The 19,380-nt window shown below is 38.4% G+C and overlaps 1 protein-coding gene across 1 annotated transcript; it reads left to right on the forward strand.

The window, feature by feature from the left end:
- The first annotated feature begins 1,425 nt into the window (after positions 1-1,425).
- On the forward strand, positions 1,426-14,523 carry tspy (testis specific protein Y-linked). The gene is made up of 8 exons (XM_038282815.1): positions 1,426-2,852; positions 2,932-3,009; positions 3,091-3,202; positions 3,387-3,541; positions 4,601-4,677; positions 4,827-5,041; positions 12,632-12,685; positions 12,865-14,523. Exons 1-8 carry the CDS (start codon positions 1,956-1,958, stop codon positions 12,903-12,905), a joined length of 1,629 nt encoding a protein of 542 aa, XP_038138743.1. The 5' UTR covers positions 1,426-1,955; the 3' UTR covers positions 12,906-14,523.
- The last annotated feature ends 4,857 nt before the right edge of the window (positions 14,524-19,380 follow it).

A 19,380-nucleotide genomic window follows, 5' to 3' on the forward strand; every position in this document is an offset into this window, starting at 1 on the left:
AATATTCCCCCCCACCCGCTTCTGCTCGATCAGGGCTGGCTTATCGCCCCCTGCTGGAGACAGTGCGAACACAAACAACTGCAGTTACCCAGTAAAACAAATGTGTGTGTGTGCGTGCTCTTATATATATATATATATATATATATATATATATATATATATATATATATATATATATATATATATATATATATATATATATATATATATATATATATATATATATATATATATATATATATATAAGAGATGTGGGAGCACTTTGAGAGGGCCAGTGACACATTGGTGGAAAATGAGGGAATTAGGTGACTTTTTACATGCCTTAGGGGTCCCCGGTGATGCTATTTCATTAATGGAAGAGCAGAAGGTGATTAAAACAAGAGAGCTAGTTTAGTCTCTAAAACAGACATGGCTACGGCTTGATGCTAACATGTTTGTTAGCTGTCAGAATTCTGTGAGAATTCTGAGATTAAAGTCTGACTTTTTTCCCATAATAAACTGAAATGAAATTTTACAATCGGTTTTTCAGTGGCCCTAATCCTCTTCCATAATATATATGCTCGCCTCAAAACTATCTAAAAACTTACTTTAATTGAACAACAGTAACAGAAAAGAGAACTTTTAACTTAATACTCTGAGCTCTGTGAGTTAGAAGAAGTTAAGCCCTAAAGACACACCCCTTCCTCATTTAATGCGGCAGAAATGCATACAGACATATAAATACGACAGGCAGAAATAAATAGTGTTGAAGAAATAAATAGGGTAAAAAAAATACAAAGAAAGAATATTACAGACAAAAATATTATCACATGCATATGAATAAATACTTAAAGAATAAGTAATAAATGACTATTATAATGGACAATAAATAAGTAAGGTAATTATAACAAAGGCGAATAAATAAAGAAGCTTATTAAAAGAGATATATACATTTATGTTTCACTGTATAATTTAATTTCTACCTACATTTATTTGTTTATTGTATTTTGGGGGGCAATTAATTGTATCCTTATTTATTTATTGAGCATATATTTATTTCTGTATTTATTTTAACTATGGCAGGATTGGTCCCCCATACTCAACTAGTTATTATCACACGTTATTACTGTGTTAGATGCAATTTGATTTGTCCGACAGATTCGCCTTTCTGCACAGAACAATAAAGTAGCTAAGCATTAAAATAAAATATGTGATGATTTGGATTTTGTATGTGGGGAAACATTTTGATATGTTTCTCTTGCAGTGCTTTGAGATTAACCTGAAGATAAAAGAAAAACGAAATTGATTTAATTATATAGTGTGACGTCATCTTATCAGTCCAGCTATTTAATACAAAAATAACAATCTGACCTAAATTCTGTCACAATTTTATTGTGTAATAAGGCTCTAAACTGATTTTCAGTATTTGGACGCTGTGTCCTTTTTGCGCAGTTAACTCCACCACAGCACGCCATGTAAACACACCCTTGCAGATGATTGGCTGAGGTTTTTTAGCGCGGCGTGGCGCAGCCAATCAGCGGATTGTTTTTCTTTGGCGTCGCTTCACGGATAGCAAGCTAACGGATAACCCGATATACAAATTTACCCAGAGATCGCGCTTATTGTTTGAAGGCTGCTTTACGTTTGTGGGTTTGAATGATTAGATCAAGTATTTGTTCCGGGTAATTTAGTAGTGGAAATGCAGTGTTGTCGTTCGGTAAGGAAGCATAACTGGCTAACATAAGCTAACTAAGTTAGCTTTAGCTTTGCATATTAACGTTCCGCGCGAGGCCGCGGAGAGTTACGAGAGTTGTTCCTGATCTGTTGTTGCCTAGAATGTAGTTTAAACGCTCCCGCATACCCTCTAACGTTGCGCTTATTGCAGAAGCTGCGGCATAAATTGTGCAAACAACTGCAGTCAGTTTGAAGAGCCCGTGGGCCTCTTAGCCACTTAGCTCTTTCGCTATCTTGCTAACATGAGTGAAGTGACGGACTGCAAACAGCCCGAGGATCGGAGACCGAGGAAGCGGACCTCATCAACAGGCAAGGATGAAGATAGTGCGATTCCTCAAAAGTCTGTTAAAGTAAGTGATGACATAAATGAAACTGGACAAACATTAAAAAGTTGCAAAAACAGTGAAGTTGAAAGTCTAGAAGAGGCCCAGAGAGAGTCAACAGACAGTACTTCTGAAGGAACTGCTTTGCAGCCCGATCCAGCTCCAGACCGTAAAGATGTCAACAGCTCCAGCCCTGAAAAACCACAGTCCTCAGAGCCCTCTGCAGCCACTGATCCTAAGGGAGAACCACAGAAAGCGACTGAAGCACAGAAGCATCCCTCAACTCCTGTAGAGCAGTCTGACTCTGCAGCCATAGCAGCAGCTGAAGCACTGGCCAGCCTCACTGGAGGAGATGGAGAAGAGAGTCAAGACGCTCCGTGTTCATCTGCTAAAATCAAACAAGTGAAGCATGGTAGTAAAAACAAACAGCGAACAGGTCAGCAGCCTTCAAAGGTGGCCTCAAAAACACAGGCAGCAGCAGACAGCTCCACATCAGCACGCAGTACCGAGAAAAACGATGCTCCTGAAGGGGATGAGTCCATATCAGGATCATCTTCCACACCAAGCTCCTCTTTCCCATCCGACAACGATGACAATGATGATGGGGAGTGTGCAATTGTGTCGGTCAAAATGGCCCCTGAGATGAGACAGTCTGTTGCTCTGCTGGCACAAGTGCAGATGAGACTTGAAGCCCTAGAAAAGAAAAGCGCCAGGCTCCATCAACGGTTGGAGCTGAAGATTAATCGCCAGAGACGCCCGCATCTTGATCAGAGAAGTTCCATCACAAAAGCCATCCCCGGGTTTTGGGTGACAGCTGTATCCTTAAAAGAACAACAAAGTTGAATTGGTGGAATTTATTTTTATTATTGTTATGATCTTAACATTAACACTCCAGCTTTTGAACCATCCCCATCTCTCAGCTCATATAGATGAGACTGATGAAGATGCTCTTAGCTACATGACCGATCTTGAGGTAGGTTCCATTTTTTTTCTTCTTTTTTTAGCATAAATGCAAAACAGTCAGATTTAAGCTTTCTCTGGTGTTTTCCCCCAGGTTGAATCTTTCAAAAATACCAAACTTGGCTACAGGATTCGCTTCCACTTTCGAAGGAACCCATATTTCCAGAATAACATCATTATGAAGGAATTGCACCTTGGCATGGGAGGTAGTTGCATTTCTATTGTAAACTGAACTATAATGTAATCTTTTTGACGAACATAACTTATTTTTGTTATGATTGAAAATAAATTAGGATGACCTCTTCTTTTTCCTGTATCTGACTATTCCACCGTTTTGTTGAATTTGACGAATCCTTAAAACCTGTGTTTGCTGTGTGCTGATGCTTTTAGGATCGCCCATGTCATTCTCCAACCCCATTCTTTGGCATCGTGGACACAACCTGACTGCCAACAGCGAGCCCAGGAAGTCGTGTCGTGGTGTTTATGAGACGTTTTTCAGCTGGTTCAGTGACCACAGCAACCCAGCACAGGATGATGTAGCACAGGTAAAGATCACTAGCATGCACAAACCTGATGCATCCAAAATAGTTGACTGTCTGTAGCCAGATGCTGCTTCCATAACTTTGAGTGTAATTTTTGTCACTTTTATCAACCCGGGTATCATTATCCATTGTAGTTATTATTGGACCATTGATGAACCAATAACCATGCGGTAGACACTCATAACTAAGAGGAATATACAAGGCTCAGTTAACTTAACAGCCATATTTTTGGAGTTCCAAACCAAACAAGAGGCCCTTCTCTTTGAGTGGTGGTATTGAATATGATCAAGTTAATTGGATATCTCCTTCAAACTACAGTAACAGCGGGTAGGCTGCCATAAAGCAATCAACAATTAATGTTTATTCCTGATAATGATAGAGCGAAACATGAAGTTGTGGTAAAATAAAAAGTCCTTTGGTAGATGTGATAGATTCATGTATTATTAAAATATTTATACAATGGTAAATATAGTAACTTGTCATCATCATCATCTGTAAAACCAGTTCTTTAATACATGTGTTTAAAAGCCCCTTGGCATAACAGTTACTGAAATTGGATAAAGATTTTTCAATTTGAAAAACGTAAAAATGAGAAAAAAGTCATTTTTTTCATCTTTACAATAAAATACAAATAAGCTGAACATATGTTAAGTTTGGTCATGTTCAAATTCAGTTGAGCCCACTTGTATCTGACTAATTTATATGGTTCTAGTTCATAGGTATTACCATCTATGTTTGTTTGTTTGTTTGTTTTACTTCTATGATGATACTTTTATTTAGTGGCAGCCCTCTCGGTTGTACATGCAAGCTAATATTTGGGCATGTACATTAAACATTTATACTCTTTTTGCTGTTATGTGGATTTAAATGCAGTGATGATGAATTAAATTGTCTTCTAGAATAAATGTTTTGGTCAATTCTTTCCAAGTGCAATTAGATGGAGATTGGGGACTTGTCTGCTCATAACTGAAACATGCTTGGTCCATCTATAGTGCCTTCATAGTATATCATCCACCTCAGCCTGCTTGCTGTATTAACAGGATGTTTTGTGCTGCTGTTTAGATACTTAAGGACGACCTCTACAGAGATCCACTGAGATACTACCTCACTCCTCTCTGGGAACCGAGGGAGAACGGCAGGTAAAACAGACTGGCCCTTTGGCTTCAATTAACTCCTTATTAAAATGCAAGATGTCATTGTCTTTAAATAATTGTAGCAAGATATTGCTTCATTCTTATGATCTGCTGTATCAAGTAACAACTGCTTACATGGCGTCTTCTTTCTCTAGTAATGCGAATGAGGCCAGAGCAGCTGGAAACGGGAATGGAGATGATTGTGTTGTTATTTCTGACTCTGATGATGAGCCGGGTGAAGATGGTGGTGACACTGAACAAGGCCACAGCAGGGAGGAGGAGGAAGATGAAGAAGAAGGTGCAGGAGAAGAAGAAGAGGAGGAGGAGGAGGAGGAAGAAGACGATGATGGCGGCAGGCAAAGGAGTCCAGGTTAGTGCAAAATACAGCTGTTAGAAACTAGAACCATTGAATTACTGGTTATTTCCTTTTCCCCCTTTCCTTTAGGATGCTGTTAGCTAGCTTTTTGCTTTAATTCATATTTAACTTGTGAAACAGTTTTTATTATACTGTGTTATAATTGGAATAATTTACACAACAATTGAATCATTTAATAATTTAACCTGAACTTTTCATAATTTTGTGATATTGAAACAAAATGTCTGTTCCATTGGGATTTATTTGGACTAATCACAATTAATTAATTGTGATTAATCGATGTTGAAATAATTGTCAACTAATTTAGAAATGTATTAATCGTTAACTGAAGTATTGAGACTGTAAAATATGCTTTTAGCTGACAAAGCAACCCACTTAGAGCTCTAGTTATATAAAAACAACAAAAATATATGAACATTTCGCAATTAAGAAAAAATTTATGTTTTTGCCTCTCATTATACTCTATTCAGAATTCCTCAAGTGGAAAAGTTTTATTCTCACCTGGTTTAATTTAGTTAAAAATCTTCTTTAAGGAACCTTTGGCTATCCGATTGATAATCGAAAAAATAATCGCCAGATTAATCGTTTTGCAAAATAATCGTTATTTGCAGCTCTAGATTTAATGTAATTGACCAAAGAAACAAATGGCTTTGAACTGGAAGGCAGGAAAGGTTTTAAAGTTTATTTACAAATAAGAATCTATAAAGTTGATCAGACATTGTCTCTCCTTTAATCTACTACCCAAAAATGCACCTATGTCCACCCATTTCTTTCAAAACAATCAAAGGTCCATTTGTTAGTGATTTTGTCTCTGAATAAACAAGCTGCTCCATGGAACATCAGAGTTTTGTAGGAGAACCCTAACAAACGAAGAACGTCACGAAAAACGAAGTAGCCAGGCTAGAGTTGCTAGCGGTGTAGTTATAGTGAAGCACCAGAGTTGTGTTTAACACAATATATTGAAGTAGAAAAATGATGCCGCTTCTGCGCACCTATCAAAAGGCCTGGCATAGATGGCACCCATCAGGAGAGCACCCAAAGATTTTATTTTCTGGTTAATTCTGTATTGAGTAGTTTATGATGATAAGATAAACCTTTACTTGGTCTTTATTAATTGGAATTTTGCTTAAATGTGTTCTGGACTTGCTTTTTGTTTTGGTGTTTGGCTATTGCAAACTTTGCAAAGTTTTCTATTATTTAAACTTTTCCTCTGTATGTTTTTGTCAGTCAGCCAGAAAGGACTATGCAACCATTTTATAACTAAATATAACGTTGTTGGATCAGAATGACCCACAGTTATCAGATCAAGCAGCATGAAAAAATGCAAAAGAAAAAAAAAAATCTTTTTTTTCATTACTACTTGCTCACAGCGATAACTAAACTGTAAAAAGGAACTTAAAAACTTTTTAGAGTTTATGCTTTTTCTTTAATTAGTTTTACCTGTGTACAGAATATGCCCACATAGCAACAGTTTTTCTTGTCAATATTTGAATGCTTAACACATCCTTGCATCCTCATATTAGGACAGTCCAATCTCCTGACCAATCGGCCTCATTAGAAACCTTCAGTTGTAGGGACTGGTGGCCTAGTGGTCGAAGAGCAAAGCATTTATATGGAGAAATCGCAAGATCAGCTGTTCAAACCTCAGAATGTCACCCTGACCTTTAATCCTACATTGCTCCCTTAGGTACTGAAGGGATGGGTTAGATGCACAGGATAAATTTCATTATGCACATTTTCAATGAAGGTGAATAGTCTATACCAGCACCATGTAATAGTGCCTTGAGAACATTAAACTTATTTCTGTGAAGACAAGATGCCAGGGATCCAAGTAAAAAGTGTGCTTGTGTGCATAGCTGCATCTTTAGCTATACAACACCAGCATATTTTACTTATTTTTACTCTAGCAAAGTAGGAGTTAAACAAAGATGAAGTCCACATATAGGACCTATGGGACATGGGGACTATATATTCATTATCCTACAGTTGGACACACCTAGAGCATTTTTCAGAACAGTTTCTAAGATTAAAACTTTCTTGCGACCGGTAGATTTGTTAAACAAATTAATAATCCGCAAGATACCTGGCTACAGGTATGTCCAAAACAGAGTGACTGCTCATGGCAAATGTAAACAACTCCGAGTTTGAAGATTTGTCAGATGAGTAACAGACTGATCCTTTGGAGGAGGAATACATCCCTGATTTCTATCTCTTGCCTGTGAATCAAAAACAACCCGATGATTATTTTCTACCAAGTACACCTGCAGATGATTAGTATCATTATTCACAACCTGATGCAGCAGAAGCTAAACTCTACAGCAGTGAAGGTGGTGACAGCGAGAATAGGAGTAAGCCACAACAGTCACAAGTAGAAAGAAAAGGAATCGTGGTGAGCGAGACCCCAAACTTTTTTTGCACATTACACATTAGATATATTATGTTTTTATCATTAGAATTGGATGAGGAAGGAATTGGAGAGCCCAGGAAGGGACCCCTAAAGACTGGACGTGGGATTGGAAGAAGTCTGCTCTTTTCACCCCTAAATAAATCCAGTTTCAAGGTGAAGATGATGTCCTGAAACATGAGCGTGCAGCTTGGCTGTCGCAGGATTATATGGCGCAGTATTTCGACCTGAGCTGATGAAGCTGCTTGTTGCACAAATGCTGTGTCATTTGCTGAGAGTGGGAGATCTCTTGACACTTCTGTTGATGAGATTTCTCACTTTTCTGGGGATGCAATCTTGATTTCTAACCTGCGTTACCCAGAAACATCCTGCAAATCCCTGCCATTGGTGATGTAATGTTACGTGATGGATTCTTGAAACTCAGGAGCAACCTGAAAGTGGACTTTGATAATGATGTTCCCAAAGCTGAGAGGAAAACAATCACGTTTAGGAAAGCGAGACCTTTCATTACTCACATAGTCATTGACTGCCATCTTCAAACTCCACCAGAATGTGTGTCGATAGATGAGCAGACAATCCCGTTTACTGGAGCCCGCCAGTTACGGCAGTATCTGCCACTAAAGCCCAATACAATCGGCATAAAGAACTTTGTTTTGGCTTCGATGCATGGAATTCTGCTGCACTTTAAAGTCTATCAAGGTGCAAAGATGCTAACCTCTCAAGTTTTGGACTCTGAGGGACTGACCTTATGAGCCATGGTTCTTAAACGTCTGTATAAAACTACCTGCTGGTACTTAAGTGCTGTAAGAGCAGTTCTTCATAAGCATACCAGCTATCTATCGTACGCTAAAGAAGAAGGTGAACCTGACTGATCCAGGTATGAAGAAGTGTGTCTCTGAGGCAACCAAGAAGCTGTCAAGTTTCCAAAGTGGACGTGCTTCAGCAACAGTTGCAAAGGCAGATGGGGGAACTTTGTGTCATCTGGTATGATAATAAGCTGATTGTTATCCTCCCTGTTGCTCAAGCTGAACAGCATAAAGACACCTGCCAGCAATGGTCAAAAAAAGAATAAAGAAATGAGAGCTTTGGAAGGTCAGGTGGAATGCAGGAGTACAGCCCTTGGATGAGTGGGGTTGACCTTTCAGACAGAATGATATGCTACTGCTGAACCAGTGTGCGAACTAAGAAGTGGACAATTCACTTCCTGAAGTACTTCACTGATCTTGCTTTTGCCAAGACAACCAGGAAAACGGTTTCCCCAGAAAGGCTATCAATACATTTCTTGAGTTTTGTATGGTAGTGGCTCAGGTATTCCTCAACAAACGGGACGTTCTGAACAAAGATACACACAGCCTCCGCAGGCGATGAAAGGGTCACAGGTCACCTCCATCCCACATCTCTCTGTCTGGACATGTTCTCCTGCTCATCTCCCAGAGATGGCCAACCTGAAGAACTCAATGTGTTGCAGAGGGCAGGACTGCACGGGGAAGTCATGTGTGCAGTGCACTAAATGCAGTGTTTCTCTGCTTGCAGAGTGAACACAACCGCTTTGCAGCATTTCCCAAAGGCCAATATAATTGTTTACTAAGGTCAGACATTTTTCTGTTTCTTTTCTTAAACTAAGACGTTTGAAAATCCTTGTTTACAGCCTAAGGGACACACCTGTCTGCACTTAAACACTTTCTCAGAGGTCAGTAGGGTATTCCAGATTATGTCCTGATGTTGGCAGTCTGAAATAAACGTTTTTTTCAAATCAACATCTCTTTATTGTTTCTTTCAAATTTCCTCATACAAGGACATTAGAAATGTCTTGTATCACGACGGGGTCCAGTCATTAAACTGGATAGGTACTATTAATCCAATGTACCTTAGAGAAAGGCTAAATACACACCAAATTTGGGTTTCGAGAGGGTAACAATATATTAATACATAAAAGCCATTTGCATCATGTTTTTAGTGTGCAGATATGTCTCAGCGCAAGCATTTGTGATGCTAAAACACTTCACACTACAGTTTGCATTCTCTTTTTCATCTGATGGAATTGATTAAATAATGTTAGTCCAATGCTACAGCTGATGGGCCATGTTGACCAAACTATTTTACAGCCAAACTTTTTATTAATGTTAGCTTTTTGTGTTCCTCTCTTAAAATATTGTGATTGTTCCTTTGGAGGATTTTGTCATTTAACTGAGGACATTTTGTGGGACGATAACTACTGATTTATTGCAGAAAAGGCATCATAGCTCCACTTAACAATTCCTACAGGGGAAAACATCGAACATGGATGAGAATGTAGGTTCATTTACAAACCATCTGTATGCACAGAATAAAAACAATCCTGCAGCACAAGATGATTCAATTGTAAAAATGTAGCGGCTGAAGGTGGCTAAGTGACAGGGAGCTAAATTATGACCATAAAAAAAAGAGATTAGAAAAGTATTAAAGTGTAACTTTAATGTGAAAACATTATCCCACCCCAGACAATTTAAAACTAAAATAAATCAGTGCCGAGATGTCCTGAGGGAAGGTCTAAATGTGAGAAACAGGAAAATTTAAAGTTGTACCAGTTGAAGTTGCCTTCCTCATTTTTTTTCCTAATTTGCATTCTGTGACTATGAGGATACATTTGTTTTAGTTTCATTATTCCTGTATAAACCATAAACGCTTCAATTAATGAACAACATTGGCTTTGATTCCTGTTGAATTAAAAGCATTAATTTAAGTGTATTCAGGTGAGTTTTAATGCCTTGTAGTCTGTTATAGTCGATTGGAAAAGTTTGTGTCAGCCCTCTCATTTCATCATTACTTTTATACATCCTGAGTAGGGCTGGGCGATATGGAAAAAAAACTATATCACGATATGGATTATTTTATATCACGATAACGATATATATCACGATATACCACAACTGATGTTGCATTTTATGTTTTCATAGTCCGTCAGATGGACAGGGTTGAAAAAAATCTTTCATCGCCTATTTTTTACCCATCATCTTGTTTCCTAATATGAGAATCCCAACCCCAAACCAAGAACACCAGTTATGCAATTTGCGGCCATGACAGTGAACAGTATAGAATCTTGGCTATTGCGCTGCAGTAATTAATCATTTAATATTCGTTTGTTGTTGACATTTTATAAAATTCTAAGGCCAGGTTTTTCTCTTGTCTTTCACTTACCTTGTTTTCCACTAGGAGGGTCCAGTCCTTGATGAAATGGATGGTGAGACTCATATAAGGCTGTGTTGCTCTACTCATCCACATGTCCGTAGTCAACGCATAATGTGTCGCACCACTGCGTACCTCTCTCTCCACTTCAGCCCGACAACTAGCATATAAGCCAGGCAGCTCCACTTTACTGAAATGTTTTCGACTAGGCATCACATATCTGGGATCGAGTGTACGGACGAGGTCCCGAAAGCTGTCTTTCTCGACTATGTAAACGGGGGCCATGCCTTTATAGATATAGCGTGAAATAGCACCTGTGATCTGCTTGTGTCGCTGAGACGTCTTCTCATATTGTGATCCTTGGGCGAATGCTTCCTTAAGCTTCGGCTGTGAGAATTTCTTTCCAGTGCTTCCTGTATTTTCATCCCTTGTTTGTTTTGATCGGAGTGGTTGTAGTTTCCCGTGTTCTTGTTCATGATTTTTCTTCAGGTGGTAAAAGAGGCCGAAAGTATTTGCATCAGCCGCTGGAACGGCTTTGCTGCACAGTTTACATATCGGCTGCGTTTGTTCTTTATCAGATGGCTGAAATCCGAAATATAACCAAACAACCAAGCTGCCTCCCCTTTTGGGCAAAAGTGGTGTTTGTTGTGTCTGTGACCTGGCAACCGTTTCGGACTCTGTAACCGCTGCTGTGGTAACATCTTCTTGGGTGTCCATCATTCATTTTTTTTCAAGCCAGAAAGAAATTTCGCGGGCCCTCTCCGTCAGTAATGTCGCAAACGTATGGTGCAAAGCCGCGTGACGTAAAGTGGTGTAGCGTCGCAAAACCACGTTCTCTACACATTATCTTTTTATTCTCTTTTTTTTCGTTATATACACTTAGAGTTTGCATAGCAAAAACGCAAAATGTAATATTAACAAATTATATTAAAATGTATATTAGCAGTAATAATAATAATAAAAAAGTTTATCACGATAGAAAAAGTAGAGGAGAAAGGTCACGATAAACATGTTTCTCTCGTCCTCACGATATATATCGCCATATCGCCCAGCTCTAATCCTGAGTTGTGCTTAAAACATTGCACAAGGTTTTTTTTTGTGCAAATGGAAATTTTAAGTGTGGAGTAACTGGTTAGAGGTCACATGACGATGAATGAAGCTTAATAGAGGGAAGGTCTGGACCAATCCTTTGAAGGTTGAAAAGACTTGATAAGTGGGTGGACTTTAGCATACAGACAGAGCTAATGTTAAATGCAAGAATATTCATGATTTAAGGTATTGTGGAGAATTTTTCTTGAATTTTTGAAAAGACCTACCACCTCCACTAAAAAAAAAAAGGAACATGCACAACCCTGTACCTGCTTCCGAGAGAGACCGCCTATTAGACACGTGCGAGAGCGTGCACGAGCCCATTTCTCCTCGTGCACGGTCTGTTTAAAAGTTGCTGTTTGCTACGCTAATGCAAACTTACTTTCCAAAACAAGATTTGAAATTTTTCCACTATGTCAGACTCAACACCAGTAAGTGAAAATGGGAATGAACACATAGGACGACCTTATGTAAACATATCACCAGAATGATTGATAATTAGGAGGACCACTTATTTTGATTTCTTTTTCCAAAAAGAAAATCCTCCACTATACCTTTAAGATTTTAATTCAAACAAAAGAAAACTCAATCCAAATATTTTGGACAAACAAAAGCTAAATCCAAATATTTCCCATCTGTGGTAAGTCTTTAATATTGGATTTGCAGATGCTCTCCAGCAAAATGTTTTTTAAAATGTTTAAAGCTACTTTTAACTCAAAGCTTTCACTGCAACAATACGGGTTATATAAAGGTTTAGCCCTGGGTTTTAAATTGTGTATCAATTTTGAATGATAATTTAGCACCACTTTGTTTGACATGTCACCTAAAATGACACTGAAATGTTATAATTTGATGTTTGTAATGTGACAAAATGTGAAAAGGTTCTTCTAATGTACTGAATGGACAACACAATGTGTCTCCCTCAGATGAGAGCCAGGAGGACGAAGAAGCGGAGGGTAGTGGTGAAATAGTGATTGATGGTAAGACAACAATTATTCAACATTATCTTTTTTTTAAAGTTAAACTAGGACAGGATACAACAGCATTTACTTTGGTCTTTTTCTGCTTTTTCTTTTCTTCATCTAATCCACATCTGTGTGTGTTCAGGACTTGAGCAACAATCTCTTGGGATTAAAGCAGTGTTATTTTTGTCCTGCAGGCTCTGATGACAGTGATCAGGAGGAAGAGGAGGAGGCCTAAGAAAGTGAAGATAAATAGATGCACATCAAAAAATGAATTCAGACCAATTGCTGGTGTCGTTTAGGTCGTCTTTGTGCCTCCAAAATAGCTCTGGGTCATCAGGAAGTGGCCACAGGATCTCTGGAAAGGTCCTGTTGACCATGATTTAAAAATCCATCGAACCGACTTCGGCTCTCACTGGTTTTATTTCAAGCCGGAATGGGGACCAGAGACTGGGAATCTAAAGAGTAGACGCAGTACGAGCATTGAATCGTTCTTCCTGGTGTCAGTTTTTTTGTGCACAAAAATATCAGTCTTTGCTTTTGTTTACCTAAACTAAACGGAAGCTTTTAAATCAGGGTAAACTGTAACTGTAAAGCCAAGGCGACATGTCCCCCCCCCCCCTCCTTTTTTTAGCCAATCATGTACCGAACAACATGCTCACTCTTTTTACCTGAATATATTTTTGGGTTTAATATTTCCCAAAGGTTCATAAAGAGTCTCTTTGTGTTTGGTGAAAACCTGTTTATACAATATAATCTAACATGAAGTTAGATTAAACAGCTTCTTTATGTAATCCCGAAATCCTCAGAGGCATTAATTAATCTTGCAAAAGCTGTTTGTTTTTCTTAACTGACGCGTGACAAAGTGGAAAAAATGTCATGAGTTCAATTTCATATCATGATCGTACATTTCAGATGCACTGAGTATGGAACCAAAATGTCTTCTCAGGGATGATCACGGTGGTTGATTTGTTGAAATAACTTGGCTAATTTTAAAACATTTACTCTCAGTTTTGGTTGCATATGAAGAAATGTGGACTCTACTGTAGTGTGTATACATAGGGTCTATAAATATTTTAATAGACTGCCTTTGTGTTTTTCTTTTCTGTTGCACCTGTCCTGTTATGTTACATCCAAACCTCCAAGTTGCATTAAGTATATAATGTTCGATAATCCCGACCTAATCCAAGCTACCTTTTTGTGGATTCCCAGATTTCTGTAACAATACATAGGATTTTTTGAGTTTTCTTTAGATTGATTCAATTTGAATTATCTGACGTAAACATCCCAAGTTTGTGTCTTTGAAAATTACATTTTTCTAAAAGGAGAAAAAAAAAATGGTGTTTATGTTTTTTTGTTTTTTGTTTTTTTACATATTGGCGTTATGGCATGCCTGTTAGCACAAATTGTAAAAAAACAAACAAAAAAAAAAAGGATATTGATAGCACTTAAACTGCTGTGTAGAGGATTATTGCTGTGTATTTGTTGCATAAACTGCATATTCACAGCAATTTGTAATCGGGTGCACTGTAAAGGAAAAAAAAAATAGCATTTGTATTCGCTTTTCTTAGCAATGAACTTGTAAATAATACTTCATCCATATTTTTTTTTTGTTTTAATAAGATGTTATGATTTACTTCGTGAATAGATTTTCTTAAGCAATCTGGATTTTTGTTTTTGGTTGTTTTCTCAGAGATGTAACGACAAATTTATAGGTGTTGCTGTGATTTTATTTTATATTTTAAGAAATGTTTAGTTTATGATTTGTACTTGTTTTTCTTTGGTCACCTTGTTTGCTTTATTGATAAATGTCTACCTTTTGACTAAGACCTAATAAATAGAAAGTTGTTTGACTTCTCTGTGCGTTTTACATTTGACTTATCTTAACACTTTTAATGGGCATTATTTTTATATTACACCAGCAGAACATAGAGTAGCCCACAATTCTGGTGTTTGGACTGATGGCCAACAGTAATGTATTGTTGCATAACTTTGAAGCGGAAGAAATTATACTTTGCAGAATCGTCTTTGCACATTCAGAAATTGTTTTGTGTTTTTTCTTTGCAAAATTTCTCCAGCTCAGTCAGTCTGGATGGAATCACACCTGTTTAATGGTAACACATTTTCAGCTGAATTTTAATCTCAACCTCATTATGGTATCTCTGACTGTATGTTTTGGGTTTATTGTCGTGCTGAAGAAATGACCCTCAAGTCCAGGAGTGTTAAACTGGTTCCAGAAAGGGCCGTGTGGCTGCAGGTTTTCTTTCCAACCAAGCAATAGCACACCAGACTCCAGTCATCTAATCAAGGAAGTCCAATCTGAACATGATGACTTGATATTAATGGAGTCTGGTCTGCTATTGTTTGGTCGGAAAGAAAAACCTGCAGCTACATGGCCCTTTCTGGAACCAGTTTGACACCCCTGCTCAAGTCTTATGTGGCTTTTAACAGGTTTCCTTAGAGATTAACCCAATAATGAAAATGATCCATCTTCTCAGTAACTTCTGCTTAAAAAAATGTGTCTCCACCATGGCCCACTGTGGAGATGGAGTCTTCTTAGTGGTACTACATCTTAGTTTGAATGCAGAACAAAGACTGATCTTATGAGAGGGGTACCCTTTTCCACCTGTTTGCCATACAGGTAGAAATACATGGTTTGTGGCAAATTGCAAACATGACTTCTTTTAATAATGGCTTTCTTTTGTTAATGGCTTTTTTTATTTGTTGACAACGTATTTATACTAAATCACAGGCTTCCATTGGTATTTGGTTAATTTATAGATGTCAAACAAGGCTAGTTGTGTTTGCAGGCCACACTTTTCAGATTTCAGTTTGTAAAAACAAAACAAAAACTTGAATTATTTTCCCTTTACTTCACAAGTTATTCACTATTTATGCTGGTCTATCACATAACTAATCTAATAAAATGCATCCATATTATTGTGAGAAAATCCACAGGAAATGAAAGTTCCGTCAGGCTGAACTCATTAGATTTTACATACAGCAAGCACAAGGTGGCAGTGTTGAGTTTATCTTCAAATCAATTGATAGACATATTACAAGGTTCTTTAATGAGTATTTATTGAGGTTATAAAGTAGTGTGTGAATAGGAGGAGCTGACTGTAATTCAAAGGGACTAACACTGATATACAGATAGGCCTAAAAAGAAAACATGCAATGATTTGGCTGCAGCTCATACAATTTTTAGGAAAAAAAGAACAATCCTGCAGCTGCTCCTTAATATTCCCCTCCTTTGATATGACAGCGATTGTGTGATCCAGCTGTCAGCTTGAATGCAATGCTGCAAGTAGCCCCAGGAAAGACATTTTTGGACAGGCCCTGACAAAGGAGCAGCAGCTCTGTTGCAATAGTACACTTAAACCCTTGAATCCACTTTTAATGCACAGCTATAAATATTACCCTAGCAAAAACCCGTCCTGGTGTGGGCCCAGCAGCACCCAGAGTATGCAATCTGGGATAGGCGTATACTATTAATACTGATGATGAAACTCATGTTCACCCACCATGAAGGGAGCCCATTTTAAACAGTGTTTATCTGTTCTTACAAGCAGTTTAATCCAGCTCACCTAAGATCACAATATCTTTAAATTAATCATGGGTCTGGTTCCTGCAGTATTGATTGTGACAAACAATGAACAGATTGCTGGGGCAGCAACGCTATCTTCAGGTTGTTGTTTTTTTTTGCTGTTGGGGTTGTTTGTAAAGCTTTTTGTTATGAGAAGGGTGGCAAAATCCTGAATAGGTTCCTCTGTGTGCACTACACTCCCCTGATCTAAGCTCCTGTTGGTATTGTACACAAATCTTCTTGTCATGTCGCTTCATGTTCTCAGTAGCTTTTCCAAGTCTCAGACCCTTTGAGTTGGAATGAAAAATGGAAGCGTAACACACAAAAGCTAATTCTTCGTCTGCAAGATTGATGATTAGGGGGGTATTCTCTCCTGGAAAGTCTGCAAGACAAAAAAAAAAAAAAAAAAAACACTGCTGCTTCTCTTTGAGTCTCATCTATTGTAGATAATCTCAGAGGCCGAGTTGGGGCCCCTGAATACCAACAATCTCTGTGCGAGTGTGTGTAAGTTTGCATACATGCACATGCTTAAGTCTTCTTCATAGAAAGCCTTGCATTCTTTTATGTATGCATTAGTGTTCCCAAGAGGCTTTGCACAGTTTACAAATTGGCAGGTTTTCTATTACAGCTGGTCCACCTAAAAGTGTGATTCTCCGGATCAAGAAGCTGCACAGAGGAGAAAACCAGCCAAGAGTGAGAAAAGAGATGGGAGCAGGACTGATTGAGGGAAACGGGTGAGTGCATTGATAAGAGGAGCTGTTCGGGTCCTGACAGATACACACAGCAGATGGATGACTCTTATCGGGGAGATCACAGAGAGCCCGCTCACGCCTAGGCCCAGTTACAGAGAGCCATGATCACACCCGACAGATGAATGGGCCTAACCCCCAGCAATCAGCGCACATTCTGTGGACCGGTGCACGATGACACACACACACACGCAACCCGGTTGACAGAATGAACAGATTGCAGCTCCTGCAATACCTTAGTGTCTTTGACATTGAAATTCACCTGGAGTCTGGTATCCGAAGGGTGTGTGTGATGAGAGCAAGGGTGCGAGCCCAGATAAGAGAATTCAATTTAGATTCAAGCAGTAGAGAAAGTGCATGTGTTTGGGGTTCTGTGTCAGGATGCACGGTGTGTCTAAATGCATGTTGACCGTCAAATCAAGAGACTCAATTTCCACCTTTACAGCAATATTCTATCTAAGGATTTATACTTTGTTTTAAAGATGGAGCTCAAGCCATGCATTCTAAAAATGCAAACATTTCTCAGGACTGCCATTGCACTGCAACCCTTAACCATTAACTGGCTGTTAGCATAGCATCCTGAGAGGGTGCTGACAGATTTACCTATGAAGACACATTGCTTTTTACTCTCATTCATCCCTACTATCTTCTTCTCATGTACTGTAACTCTGCGCCGTCCAAGCACACACTCCCCCTTGTTATTTTGCAAGAGAACTTCTTCAACAGCTGTTTGTTCTCCCTGCTGAATTTTATTGCAGAGGGAGAGTGCCAGTCCTGTCTTCGAGGCAGATGGCAGCTGGCTGGCCCCTGCAGACACGTGGCGAGTTGGGCTGCTGCAGACGGTTTTCCATCTCTTGGAAGTTGCAGCCACTCTGTGTCCCCTGCACAATGTTCTGTGTGGAAAGCCGGCGCTCACTCCACTTGCAATTCAGTGCGAGGTGAACAGGCTGTGACTGGAATATGTGCCACGTATGCGCCCTTCATGTCAACAATGTTTTCCATAGTTACTCCTCTTTGATAGTCAGCGATGCGTGAAGTTCATGGATGGCAGGCACCACCTGTTCCTTTTTTTGCACGTTAATGTTTACATTTTTTCTTACCTGTAGGATCATGATTATTAGGCTGTGAAGCTGTAATCATAGGAAATGATCCTTTTTCTGCTATATACTGTATCTTTTGACACTTTAACACCATAAAACCAAGGTCAATACAAACCATTTTATTTGTTTTTGTTTTCAGATAAACCAACGGAAGAAGTTCATAACCAGACTTTCAGTATTTTTTTATGTCTGAAAAAAACATAAATGAAATTGAAATTCACTTACCTTTACTGTAACAGCTCTAAATAAAATCTCTTATCCCATAATGTGGCGTTATAAGTTGTTCAGTTAATTTATTGTCAAAATGATAACAATATAAATAAGGCTAGTCTATTATTGCCTCAGATATTTATTAAAGAACATTAGTAAATAAAAAAGTAAGGTATTACATAGATTAGGGATAGAGTTGAAGAGAATAAGGGCAGCATTATCAAAAGGGTAACCGAGTAACTTTGGAGGAGCTATAGAGATGCACGTTTAGACATCCAGCAGAAATAAATTAGTCTATAATGATAAAAAGGAGATAAGAAAGTCATTTAATAGATAAATAAATAACGCAACAATTCCTGTTTGCAGTTTAGGGAAAGTCATGGGAGTGGACACATGAAAAACTGCTCTAATGCCAGTACAAATCAACTTAGACAAAATATGCTGACTTTATGATTCTCGCCATAAAAGAGGTGGTAGTGTCATGCTGTGGGCTGCTGTTCTTCAGCAGGGACAGATGCTGGCCAGAGTTGATGTATGAGGACAATCGTGAAAGAAAACCTGTCAGAGGCTGCAAAACAACTAAAACTGGTGTTGCACATCAGACTCTAGTTATATATCCAGGTGAACTTTAGAGTAGCATATCAGTTTGTTTGCATGGCATGTTATAAAGATCAGACCTGCACTTAACACAGAATCTACTTCAAGATTTGAAAATGGATGTTCATACACATTCTCTATATAAAGCTAAAAAGAATGTGCAAAAATATCAGTGACTAGATGTGGAAGGCTAGTTGAGACATAAACCAAACCAAATGAAGCCTAAATAGAACTGAAAGGTGGTTTTTCAAAGTAGTGACAGGTCTTAGGACACATGCGTGCCACACCTTACATATATATATTTTATTTTTGTTATTTGTGAAAAAACCATTAATCATTTCCAATCTACTTTAAAATAATTATTTACTTTCATCTCATTTGTCCCATAAATTCCCAATAAGATGTTTTTTTTTCTTTTGTGGTTACAACTTTACACTTTACAGAATGTGGAAAACTGCATGGCATAGAAAT

This window comes from Cyprinodon tularosa, unplaced genomic scaffold, assembly GCF_016077235.1.
Source record: "Cyprinodon tularosa strain WSP-4 unplaced genomic scaffold, ASM1607723v1 ctg187, whole genome shotgun sequence".
Lineage (NCBI taxonomy): Eukaryota > Metazoa > Chordata > Actinopteri > Cyprinodontiformes > Cyprinodontidae > Cyprinodon > Cyprinodon tularosa.

What these genes read in the sequence shown, in the direction of transcription:
- tspy (XM_038282815.1), top strand. Translation starts at nt 1,956, where the DNA reads ATGAGTGAAGTGACGGACTGCAAACAGCCCGAGGATCGGAGACCGAGG. An exon ending in ATTGCACCTTGGCATGGGAG is followed by an intron (nt 3,203 to 3,386) that starts GTAGTTGCATTT and finishes TGATGCTTTTAG; the next exon opens with GATCGCCCATGTCATTCTCC. An exon ending in GAACCGAGGGAGAACGGCAG is followed by an intron (nt 4,678 to 4,826) that starts GTAAAACAGACT and finishes TTCTTTCTCTAG; the next exon opens with TAATGCGAATGAGGCCAGAG.